General features: G+C 48.8%; 1 protein-coding gene across 1 annotated transcript; it reads right to left on the reverse strand.

Moving 5' to 3' along the window:
• Positions 1–483: 483 nt before the first annotated feature.
• LOC144178279 (uncharacterized) lies at positions 484–6,459 on the reverse strand. Its single transcript, XM_077706016.1, has 4 exons — positions 6,302–6,459; positions 3,336–3,617; positions 1,561–1,690; positions 484–1,226 (listed from the first exon to the last, which is right to left on the reverse strand). The coding sequence occupies exons 1-4, from the start codon at positions 6,339–6,341 to the stop codon at positions 983–985; spliced, it is 696 nt and encodes a 231-aa protein (XP_077562142.1). The 5' UTR covers positions 6,342–6,459; the 3' UTR covers positions 484–982.
• Between the last annotated feature and the right edge of the window lie 5,555 nt (positions 6,460–12,014).

Below are 12,014 nucleotides of genomic sequence, written 5' to 3' on the forward strand. Positions count from 1 at the left end.
CTTAGCTGCAAGGCCGCGGCGTCCCCCAATTTGTGACGCTATACTTGTGCGAAGGTCTGGCTAGCCGCTACTGCTCTAGCGATGTTGCTGCTGCTGTTATGTGACCCAAATTTTGTGCTTGGAATGAATTTGTATTTTATGCTGCATTTTAGCAAAGTGGTTCAGAAGAATCGGGTTTCTTCGAGCCCATCGAGCTCATCTTCTGTAAGGAGGTCCCGCCCACGGTTTCTTACCTTGGGACCTTCTCTTGTATACTTACATTATGTAATCGCACATTATTGCATTTTTTGAAATAAACTTTGAAACTTTGAATAAGAATCCCCGTGATGCCACACTCTTCAGTCGTGATGCAAATGGGGCAGCTAAAATGTCCATCGCCCGCTCCGCACTGACCGCGACCGAATTCAGTGCAGTGTCTTCCTCCCCTTCAGCCCGCTCGCTTCCACAGGCAGGGTTCATGCAGAGTGACAGTGAAGGCCGGGGTTGAAAAACAGTAATAACATTAGGAATTTTATTCACGCATAGTCCTACAGCGGTAGGAATCCTGACCGAGGCACACACTGGTCAACATGGCGGCCACAAACTCGCAAACCGCGTCGCTCATTCTTGCACACCTTTGCTGGGACTGTAGGTTAGCTTGCGTGACGTCAACACCTTCTCTTTTTTTTTTCTTTTTTTGAGATCACGCAGTTGGCAAGACCAGCCATAAAAAAGAACATTTGCTTTTCAACCGCGTTCTGTTTGTATGTCGTTTTTGTTGTTTTTTTTTTTTTGCACTTGTTTTTGCATTTTTGCAGCGCTCATTCGCGCCGGGGCTATCTACTCCCGGACGCCAACACTAAATGCCATTGTACAGGAACACTGGTCCCAGATTTCGAGAATGTTTCGTTTTTTGCTCCAGCGCGCAGTAGTACTATTCTCGGTGGTGGTGCCGGGCGTGGCCCAATCCCGCAGGTTCCGCGCCGGCGGTTCAGGTAGTCTCCTAGTTGCCCAGGTAGGCGGAGAAGAGCCGGGAAAGCACCGAGGTGGGCTTGCCGGAGGGCTTGGTGCCGGGCGGCGGCAGCAGGGTGTTGCAGCGGGCGTTGGACTCGCCGTACGAGGTGCACACCACGTTGGGAAGGTCGGACGCGGCCATCTTGACCAGGATCTCGCCGAACTCGATGGCCTGCTCACCGCACTTGCTGGACACGACCTTGCGGGTGCAGCCCTGGTACCGGTTGTACATGCTGCAAGGAAAGGGGCACGGCACGGTGAACCACACAGTCAAGCGCTTCTTCTGGACGCCTTTGCCCCTCACATGGAAACGTTGTGGTTCTGCTCCGTTTGAATAACTAATATGCACTCCATTTGCGAGTTTAGCAGGGACTCAGATCGGTTAAGTCTTTGGCTTCGCCCTCGGCGATAAAAAAGCATTTACTACTGTAACTGTCACCGCCTGCCACAATCCTGGTCTCTCACATTCAGGGCTATTCTACTCGCCAGTCGAGGGAAGGACAGGCGAACGCGGTCCTGCCATGTGCCAGGGTGAGGTACCGGGACAGAGGGGACGTAAAGACGTACCAGCAGGCAGCGGGGACACGGTCGTTGAAGGGAACGGTGGAGATCTTCTCAAGACCGGCCTGGATGTCAGTGAGGCACTTCTTCTGGTCGGGGAGGGTCTGGCCCAGGCACGGAGCGTGCTTCAGGTAGTCTGCGAGAGAACGCCACCGTATGAGCATTTGACTCACCCCAGAAGATAATCGAAGTGCTCATTTCCCCGTCACAGTATGACACACCATGGAAAAAAAAATTATAATGCGTCCCAACAATACTAATATGAGGTAAACGTCCGGGCTGTTACGCAGACAGAATGAATTGCCGATTGAGGGATTTCGGGTGTCGCCAGTCAGTGGCACAGCCGTAGGGGGTGGGTAACTGGACTTGCCATTCTTTATGAAGGGTTTTTGTTCACAGGGGAGTGCCTCTTGTTCAGTTTACAATACCTGGCATCACATGGAAATCAAAGTCAACGCCAATATCACAAAGGACTTGAGAGATTAATAATGTTAAACCATTTAATTGGCGTAGTTTTCGCTACGAGTTCGAACCGAAAGCAACAAATAGAGAGGGAAAGAAAGCAACCATTAACTCCGCGCTGTAGTATTACCGATAAACGCTTTCAGTCTTTCCTTTCCGCCTGGAAATAATTTGAAATTTACAGTTATCGTCATCTCAGAGCGGCACCGCGTAATTTTCTCGCCGCAGCAGATACTTCTTCTAGTCTCTGCATTGCTTTTATTGCGGTGTTCTTTAAAGTGGCTATCGAATGCGTATATTGCTATAACTAAAAGGAAGCCGTTCGATAGCGGAGATATCGAGTTTTTGACAGCCCATAAACAATGCTCAGACTTTGAAGAAGACAGAAAGAGAGCGAGATCTTCTCTTTTCAACGAATTTTAAGTTATGGGATGTGCACGTGGCTTTATTATTTGGTTCGGCTACTTCATCGCCACTTATGCTATGTACTAAACGCGCTTATTGACCTTGTTCTAAAATCAGTTCAGATGATGAAAATTGTTGCAGGTGCCATTTAAAACCGCAAGTTTGCAGTTGAACGAAGAAAAAGTTAAGCCACGATCGCCTATAGCTTCTAGAAACTGTGCAAGCATGAACTCATAAACATCGCCGTTGTGATGCTTCATAATATAACTCTCGAAGAGTTAGCAGGCGATAATTTCGGACCCTTGCAATGATGGCTAGCGGTGGTCCAATTAAAAAAATGCTGATATGCAACCCAGCCATTGCCATGTGATGATGTTCTCATCGCGGCCAAATGAATGCGAACAAGAGCAAATGCATTCTATCAACAAAAAAAGCGGTGAAATTTAGCCTTTTAGCCGGAATAATTCCTCACGAATTTTTGCACTTGATCAGTCGATCAACTGATGAATCATCTCTTTAACCCTTGCCGATAAAACGTGCTAAAATTTGAAATCGATGCACATCCTTAATGGCTTTTCCCGTAGGTTCAAGCCGTAATCCTTCTACTCTTACGAAACAATGTCAAGTAGCCGTATCGGTATCCCTCATCTGTATTTTTCATCGTCACGTAGTGTAGTGCTTCACTGCTTAGTGCACAGGTGAAGATAGCAAGAGAAGGCTCTGCTAAGAGAGCAGCCGGTTGGCGAGAGAACAGTGCTCCGAGGGGCGGAGCAACAAAAGGCGCTCAAACGGAGACTAATCCTTGGACGGCTTTTTACGACTGCGGAAAAACACGTGAAGCGCGCGAGGCAGGAAAAGCTGTCGCAGAGGGGAAAAGCGAGGGTAGGCCGGGCCCGAGGAATGTGTATACTCACTGGTCCTGACTTCGGTTCCCTTGGTGCAGAACTGCTTGAAGAGTTCCTGCGAGCCCTCGGCGACAAATCCGATGAGTTCCCTCTGCAGGGGGGTGGCGCAGCGAGAGGTGAAGTTCCTGAAGCAGTCCTGGGACTCCTTGAGGAAGCCGCACTGCTTGTCGACCTCGGCGTCGGTGGTGGCCACGCCGGACGGGTTCTGGTTGAACAGCAGCAGGGTGGCCGCGCACAGGTCCAGCTCACGCAGGTGGCAGTTGCACGACTCGGCGTTCACCTGGTAGCCAGCTGCGGGGCAACAAAGAAGGCATGCTTAGCGGAAGGAAGGGCTCTCGCCACTTCGCGGGGGTCAAGCACCGCCGCTTTCTCGACCTCTGACGCTTGACAGCAAGCATTCCGGCAAAATTGGCCGCGGTGTGCCCATTGTGCTCGGTCCTCCTTCGGCGGCTCAAGAGGCTTTGTTGCCTCCCCTTCCTTTCGCCCCCTCCGGAGCAAAGTTTGAGACCCGAGCACTGCTTGACCCCTCCTTCTCGCATTTTTGTGCGAGAAGGAGCTTATCTCGGCGTCGCTAGAGTGCGCTATTTGTCGTGTTTGCTTGGCGGCTGTGGTCTCCCTTCCTGCCCAAATGCGACCTTTTGTCTAAAAATACGCGGCAGCGGCGGCCTACATAGAGATTCTCTGGCGAGACATGTCGCGAAAAAAGCTTGGGAGCGTTGCTGTTAACAGTGGGGCGCTACCTGCGAGCTCGAAATGACCAACTAGACTCGCATCTTCGACATTTTCCCCAATAGTGAAATCATTTTTGTATCGGTCATCTTTAAAATACCCCTGTAACAAAACTCTCGAAAAACAGTGAATTCAAGCTTTTATTTGTAATGCCTCCTAGCCCTTAAGTACGAATAAATGAAATGAAATGAAATGAAATGAAATTTATGCTAATGCGATTCATTTCACTGCACATGCCTGTCAAAATGTGTAGTCATACTGTCGTGCTCATTTATTCTCCTTCACTGAATGTACACGTTTTATCACCTTTAGAGCCGTGTAAAAGCAGTTTAAATATCCCCTTTTTTGTTTGCGCCGCAAATGAGCGTTCGTCATAGTGCCTATTTTGTCGATAAGAAACAGCAATAGCTAGTGTGAATTCATGAAGTATCGTTGTTGTACCTGGCACAGTTCTCATTCCGTAGGGGGTGTAGAGCCGGCACTTGACGTGACACACTCAAACGATAAGACATCCCAGCACGCATATAAAACAAATCTAAACCGGATCATCGGCGGTCAATTCAGCGTAGCGCAGGTAAGTTTCTTGTGTACAAGGCACGCTCAACATCGCCCCTCCGTGCACGCGCCCGCATTGCCGCAGGAGATTTCGCTTTCGCTTCGAGTTAACCTGAGGAATCAAAGAATTGGCGTGCGTCTGGGAGCGAAAAGGCGGCCGGCGGGTATTCAGCTAGGCGGGCTGTTCTGGCTGGCTTGCATCTAGATCGGCGTGATAGACGTCTGGGGCTTTTTGATCGACCCTGGCGACAAAAGCGGCCCTTCCGAAGCGTAGCTGTTGCCGTACGCCTGACCGTGGGGAGCGCCGAACGGAGATTGAAATCGCTCACTCTTGCAACACTACGCTCGGCAGTGCACGCACGTTCGCCGAATCCCGTTTGAGTTCAAGGTGCTCTCCACGTCTCGACTGGCTCTGCCGACCACCTAGGGCGATCAGGGGGGCGCGCGCATGGCGGCGACCAACGTGGAACTAACTGGGCTATTTTCAAATTCCCGCTCATTCTCTCCTCTTTCGTCCTCACGCGAGGAAACGCTTCGAGTGCATCGCTAAGCGCACGCAGCCTATCATTCTTGTTTGTTTGTTTGTTTTTGCATAATCAAGTGCACTGCGAACGCGAATGTGGTTTCACTATCACCGTGACCGCTAGAAGCACCGTTTAAACGGCGATTTTCGCGCTGACATGCGGAGACGACGAGAAAGCTTCCTGGTAGAAGACGCGGCCGCGAGGTGATGACACGTGGTCGCGGGGGGCAGGCCCGGCGCGGGCCGACAAAAGGAGGGAGCACTTTTTCTGCAGCGGGCGAAGCAGATGCCGTGTCGGGGTTCCTCTTACTTTTCAACCATCTATTTCTCCCTTCGCTGGAGCGAGAGCAAGAAAGGAAGTTTTTCGTTTTTTGCGTTCCTCTCGTCGCTGCTTTGGGGTTACTGGGACAGCCGCTGCTGCCTGCCTGCCCGGGCGGCGCGAGGAAACGAGAGAAGAGGGCCCCCCTCTCTATCGGCTTAACATCTCGCCTTTCTCTCCGGGGAAACACGGCCGAGGAAAGTCTGCAGGGAATAAAACACAACCCTGCGGTACGCGGCGTGAAAGTAAAGCACCAGCCGGACGGGCTTTGAGCGCTGATCACGCGGTCGATACCAGCTTCTGGCCAAGGTAAATCTCTCCCGGGGGACACACACGCATGCACGAAGAAGCCAGGACCAATTGGAAACCGAAAGTGCGCTCTGTCTGGCGCCGAGTTCGGGAGTGGCCTTTTGCGCACGAGCTTGTTCACAGCGCGGCAATACGGACTCAAGGCTTGCAATGTCGCTTAAAAGCTTCATTATTTTTTTTTAACTGGATCTGTATCTATACCACTTTGAAGCGGGTTGACTATCCTCCGTGAAAACCCGCGACTGTCAAAGCTGGTGCATTGGGATAATTTTTTTTAGCTGGATACCACTGAAGATGGAGACAGCATGCAAGCTCTGAAACACTGTCATCCAAACAAGTCTGATAAAGATTTTTTTCTTCTTCCTGTGCGGTCGCATTTCTGATATAATTTTCTATCCACTGTACCGACAGGTGTGGTCTGTCTGCCTCGGGCCTTGGGGGGAAGGATAAACTCAGGAATGGGGTTAACCTCAAGTTAAACACGAGTGAAGCACGTGATGATGCTAATTAGAGACGCCACTTAGCGGAGGTGTCACTTACCGACGGCCAAGACGGCAGCGAACAGGGCGAAGGTCCTCATATTGAATTAGGTGCTTGCGCGGGTCTTTCGCTAAGATTTGGTTGTGTGTTCTCCTGGGACTCGATGTGGATGCCTGGAGCAGCCAGTCGCTTATATACCGGTCTCCAGGGGGAGAATCGGTAAACAGCGGCGAGGGGGCTGCGCGCCACTCTCGCCGCCGCCCTCGCCCACTTGCGCCACACGGGACGCGTCACCGCGGAGCGGACGTAGCTCGCCAAGACGCCCTGGTGCCGCTGCTTTTCCACTCATTTCATATGCCGTGTAGAGAGTAAAACGACGAGGAGGGCTGGCAGTGACGCCTTGCACTGTGCAAAACCATTCGCATGCTTGTGCGTTTGCTTTGTTTTCGCCCAGCGGTGACAGGGGTGGGTGCTAAGGCCGGTTCTCGTGCTTCGGGAATTCCTCTTGTGCAAGACGGGTGTGCACTGTTCCTAATGTGAAAACCAGGCAGCGGCCACTACGCCTTCCCGTTTACCGCCGGTCGTAGTGCGTGGTGAGAGGGGAGTTGCCCGTATCTAAAAAGCATGAAGGGAACCAGCCGAGTAGTAAGAGAGAAATAAATAAATGAAAAAAAAAAGAGCTGCCGTTAGCGCAACAAGTCACCGGCGGGACGTAGTATCAAGGAAGACAAGAAGAATAAAAAGGACAAGAGACAGGTGCCCAAGGTCTTCGCGGCCATTTCACGGACCGCGTCTTTCCGCCTCGCCCCGTCTTCTCGCTGGCGGAGACGGGCCATTGGACGCCGGGACGGCTTACGTCAAGGGTTGCGTGCGAGATTGGGGTAGCTGCTTTCTTTTGCATCCACCACTTTTCGTTCCCTGGTGCGTTTGCGTGAATTTCTTGGGAAGAGCCCCGCGGAACTGCTTACGCCCGATGATGAGTCACTGCTATCGGATTGGCGCACACCACGTTTGATTACTGCCAGAGGCCGTTCTGCGCACACTGACGTCGGCGCATCGCACTGAACCAACCTGTTAACCACAGCCAAAGTTTGTGGAAACTTTCCACGTGCACCCGAGGGAAACTTCGGCAACTGCCATTATGAGTAGTATATTTGCATGTTGATGTTTGCCGAAGTGGTGTTGTTCGCTACGGGTTCTGAAAACCCCAACTTGTGCAATACGTTTTTCTGAAAAGGACGCAAATTAAGAGTTGGCACAAATTGTGCCGTCACCCAGGTTACCTACCGCGCAGGAGGGATAAAATTGCGAAAAATTGACGCAAGAGAGCTTGCAACTACACTGGTGTACGTATGTAGTAATAATAGGGGCAAGATATTGACGCCTAATTTGAAATCAGGCGTGATTGCTTTTGAACGCGGAGCAGTATTCGGCTCATTGGGCAAAAACCCTGCCGTCATCGCAAAGCCGTAATAGGGAAACGCCACGTAAATCCTTAATGATTGCAAAACGTCATGTGGCTTTGTTGAGAAGTGTCTAGCGGGCGATTCACTATATGGAGCAAGCTGGCTTAAAATGCGAAAGAAACGGGAGAAATCTCGACTGGAAAAAAGCAGAGCAAAAGGTTTCCCCCAAACAGCAGTTGGCCCTGACGGAATATTAATGCAGCTGATAAACATGCCTGGGCCAAAAAGTAAGGTGTCATCGACCAGAGCACTAAATAATGTGAACAAACCAAGCGAATACGTGAGCATTGGCCCCAGGGTAGGGTGAATTTAATATATAAAAGCAAAGGCAACAAAACCAGTATTGTTTCCTACAGGCCGCCTACAGTAACACCAGTGGTGTACAGATTCGTACTGCAAGCAATGAAATCAGATGTTCAAGCATAAACTAAAAAAAAGAAATCCTCCAGGTGCACAATGGATATAGACAATACGGGCGCACGGATGACAATTGTTTGTGCTAACACACTAACTGGAATTTCGAAAGCTCAGAATAGATCATTATGGGTAACATTTTTTGCATAATGAAGATGCATAACCGAAAACCTCTGTGGGGAGTGCTGAAACCCCGGGGCGTAGATGATGAGGCAAGTTCCCTATGCCAATTTGCCAAACGAATAGGGTGCACCAGGGCTGCGAAGCTGGTCAACACCCGTTGAGCATTGAAACAAGGACGCCCTTTGAGTCCAATACTGTTTGCGCTTTACATGGCAGGGTCAATAAAGAAAATGGAAGACAGTTAATACACAAGTGTCAAGGCAAAATGGTAAAGCAGCGTGCCCCAGGAATGCTACACGCATACGACATTCTTCATTTAGCTAATAACCAGAAAGATATGCAACTGCTTGCAGATATTTGAGGGCACGAAGCCACAAACCCGCGGGGTTAGATTTCAGCACCAAAAAGTCAGGACTAATGGCTTTCAACGACAGTAAGGCCGACGCAATGTCAATACAGCAAGGCGAATTACCCAGAATCAAGAATTACAAATATTTAATAGTGTGGATAAACGAAGAAAAAACACTTTTTAAGAACTCACGAGGAATAAGTTAAAAGAAAGGGAAAGCGAAATGTAGCTATGATGAAGGATAGAGCTCTGCGGTGGTATAACAAATACGAAGTAGTGCGAGGAATTTTGAAAGGTGGAATCATTCCGGGACTCCCATTTGCGAATGCAGTACTCTATTTAAAATCAAACTCTCTATCATGCCTTGAAGTAAACCAGTAGGTGTGTTGTCTCTAGAAACTCATAGTAAAGCAACTAACGCAGCAGTGCAGGGAGATATAGGGGGCGTGTCGTTTGAAGTTCGAGAAGCTCAGAGTAAAATATGTGAGGATGAGCGATTGAGAGCAACGCATCCACGTGAGTGGACAGCTAACGTGCTTAGGTACCTCTACACGAAAAGCGCGGACACGGAGTGGATAAGAAAGCTTGAGGAGAAACATCTAAAGAACAGTGGAGAGTCAAAGACAGCCAGGGTAACCAAAAAGAAGCAGGGCACGGAGGAACGAATACGGGAAGAGAAACGGGAATGCAAAACGCGGTTTTCGATTCCAGAATGCGATAGCATCCATTCTAATCTATGTGAGGGAGATTTACGTATTTCTAAAGCCCTAGATTTAGGTATAATACGCAGGAAATAAATTCGAACGCTGCGGAAGTGACTAATCTTTTATATTAGAATACGGATAATTAGACAGAACCACCTGATTTTACCAACTAAAATTAACTTTCTTCGGCCTGTCACTGACCCCAACGCCCAAATCAGGACGGTACTCTTAAGGTATAGATAGGTGTACTAGATTTAATGACAAAGTGGCACATTGGCCACCACGAGCCAAACGGGAAGCCGGTAATCATCCCAATTAGCAGGTCCCATTGCTGTAGCGTTTAGAGAACGCATTGTCCTGCACGCAACGTGCTCTTGGAACTCCGGCTTCCCTTCCCAGCATGGCAAAGTTGCAAAAAGTTCAAATTATGGGGTTTAACGCGCCCAAGCTTGGCTATAAGGCGCGCCGTAGTAGAGGGCTGCGGATTAATTTGGACCACTTGGGAGCTCAAATTTTGACACACGGACGTTCTCGCTTTTCGCCTCCACCAGAAAAGCACCCACAGCGTACGTGATCGAACCTGCGTCCTTGCGGACAGCAACACAACGCCTAACGTAGTAAAGTTGCAAGTGCGTGCACTTCGGGGTGAGCCTCCGGTGTGTTGCGGCGTGGCGTGGTTCTCCAATATTGACAAATAAAACGCCAGGAAATAATTGAGGTCGGAGATGTGGCGTTGGATTAGTGAGTATGCCATGCTGGGGCTCTCGTACAATTGCGTGGGGAAGAATGCGGTGACAAACTAGCGTTAGGACTGTTCAAAAGTAGATATACCAAAGCCAAATCATACGCTGTGATGCCGTACACTCTTAACGAAAAATCTCGTCAAACGGTAGTAACGGCAGTATTTACTTACTCCTTACGGGGTTTACTACCCACCAGAACGGTACGTAGGTCCTGCCACTAAGTGTGGAACCGTTACTAGTCCAGATCGTGCACTTAGTAACTGCTGCTGGTTTGATACTAGCATTCACTGCAGTAACAAATTCTATGAAATATTGAACATAATAAATACAGCTATTTTTCCACACGAAATCACGATTTAACAATTTTTGCAAATCCACATGCTGTCTTGTATATACTCACATTAAAATGCATTGTTCTAAAATTATCGCTAAAATATTTGATTTTTACGTCAAGCCCACCGACTCCGGGGACTTTCCGCTGCTGGCTATAAAAGCAAGAAGAGCAGATGTATTACTAAGGTAACTAAGTAATACCTACTCGATCTCCTCGTGCATCCCATTGGATTTCTTGCTGAATTCATTTGTTGATTGTCCACGTGTGATATGTGCGTGATGAATGGGTCTATGTCGCGCTGCGCACTCAGCAGATCCACATTGTTACGCGTAGCTTTTTACTAGGTCATGCATGACCAGTTAGTAAAAGCAACTACGTACCTAGTCAGTACTGAGACAAGTAACTGGTTAGTGTTCTGTTAGTAAGTGCCACGACCTTTTTTTTAAGAGCGTAACTCTGGAGCACCAATTTCGAAATTGCTGTAAATTGTCATTCGCAAATGATCGCGGTTAAATGCCTTCCACCCAACCGTACTTTCCTTGCAGTGCGCAACAAGGTAATTTAGCTCTCCCTGTCGGCTGTATACCTCTAACAACGGGTGAGAAAAGACTGCGAGGTATTTTAGTGAACTTGAACACGTATCGCAACAGGAAACCGCCCGGCGACCTTGCGAGGAAACTGTGCCGGTCTCGCTTCAAAACTGATTCTAACTGCGTTCAATACTTGACTCGGCCGCTGTTTGTAATGACCGATCGCAGTACTACAATCTTACACAATGCACACAGGCACCGACATCTGTCTTCTAATCATGATTTCACTAAAGCTAATGCTATACACTACGAACGCCCTGCAAAAAAAAAAAACTTTTGCTCTAAAATAAATAATAGAGGGAATCGAAAGCTTTGCTGAAATCAACAGGCTTAAAATTATTCAGCCGGTGTTCTTTCAGGGCAAGATTAATGTTTGGTTCATTTTTTTTCCGTGATCCGGCCATTCAGGTATCCGTCGTAGTCCAGGCTCGGGTTCATTTGGAAGGTTTCTTAGCAGTGGGATGCTGAGAGTTTTTGACGATAGGGCTGAATTTAATGGCCCGAGGCGTAGTTCGCAAGATGAGTAGTGATGGCTTTACGCAACATTTCGCTTGAAATCCACTCCAGGTGTGGAGTATTTTAGTTTGTAGTTTTGTATAAATACGTACCAAGGATGTCCTTTTTCATTTTATTTTATTATGAGTGATTTTTTTTATGTTCTAGAACACTGCCAAGTGAGCGTTTCCAAGCCAAGCCAATGTCAAGCCGCCAGGAGCAGCTTTTAGCCCGGAAGACCTTCCAGTTTCTTTTGGCGAAAATAGAGATTATTATCATTATTATTAAAAGGAGATTCAACGAACGCAACAGACGGAGCCGTCTAGCTTCAGGCTAATATCGCACCCAGGCATCTGACGGGGGCCCACCCCCATTCGTGCCATTGCAGGTTTGGGCGCATCCCTCTGATCCGCACGGACATTCTGGAGTACTACGTGGATCCGGTGAATTGAACTTTGAAATTAGGACCTGGACTTAGGTCCTGCGGAAATAAAGTTTGTTCTCTCTCTCCTGAGGAGACGCCCAAACAGGCTCGGCTACATGCGAAAGCACTGC

The sequence above is a fragment of the Haemaphysalis longicornis genome, unplaced genomic scaffold (assembly GCF_048455015.1).
Source record: "Haemaphysalis longicornis isolate Haplotype H1 unplaced genomic scaffold, Haemaphysalis longicornis Haplotype H1 scaffold_4, whole genome shotgun sequence".
Classification (NCBI taxonomy): Eukaryota; Metazoa; Arthropoda; class Arachnida; order Ixodida; family Ixodidae; genus Haemaphysalis; species Haemaphysalis longicornis.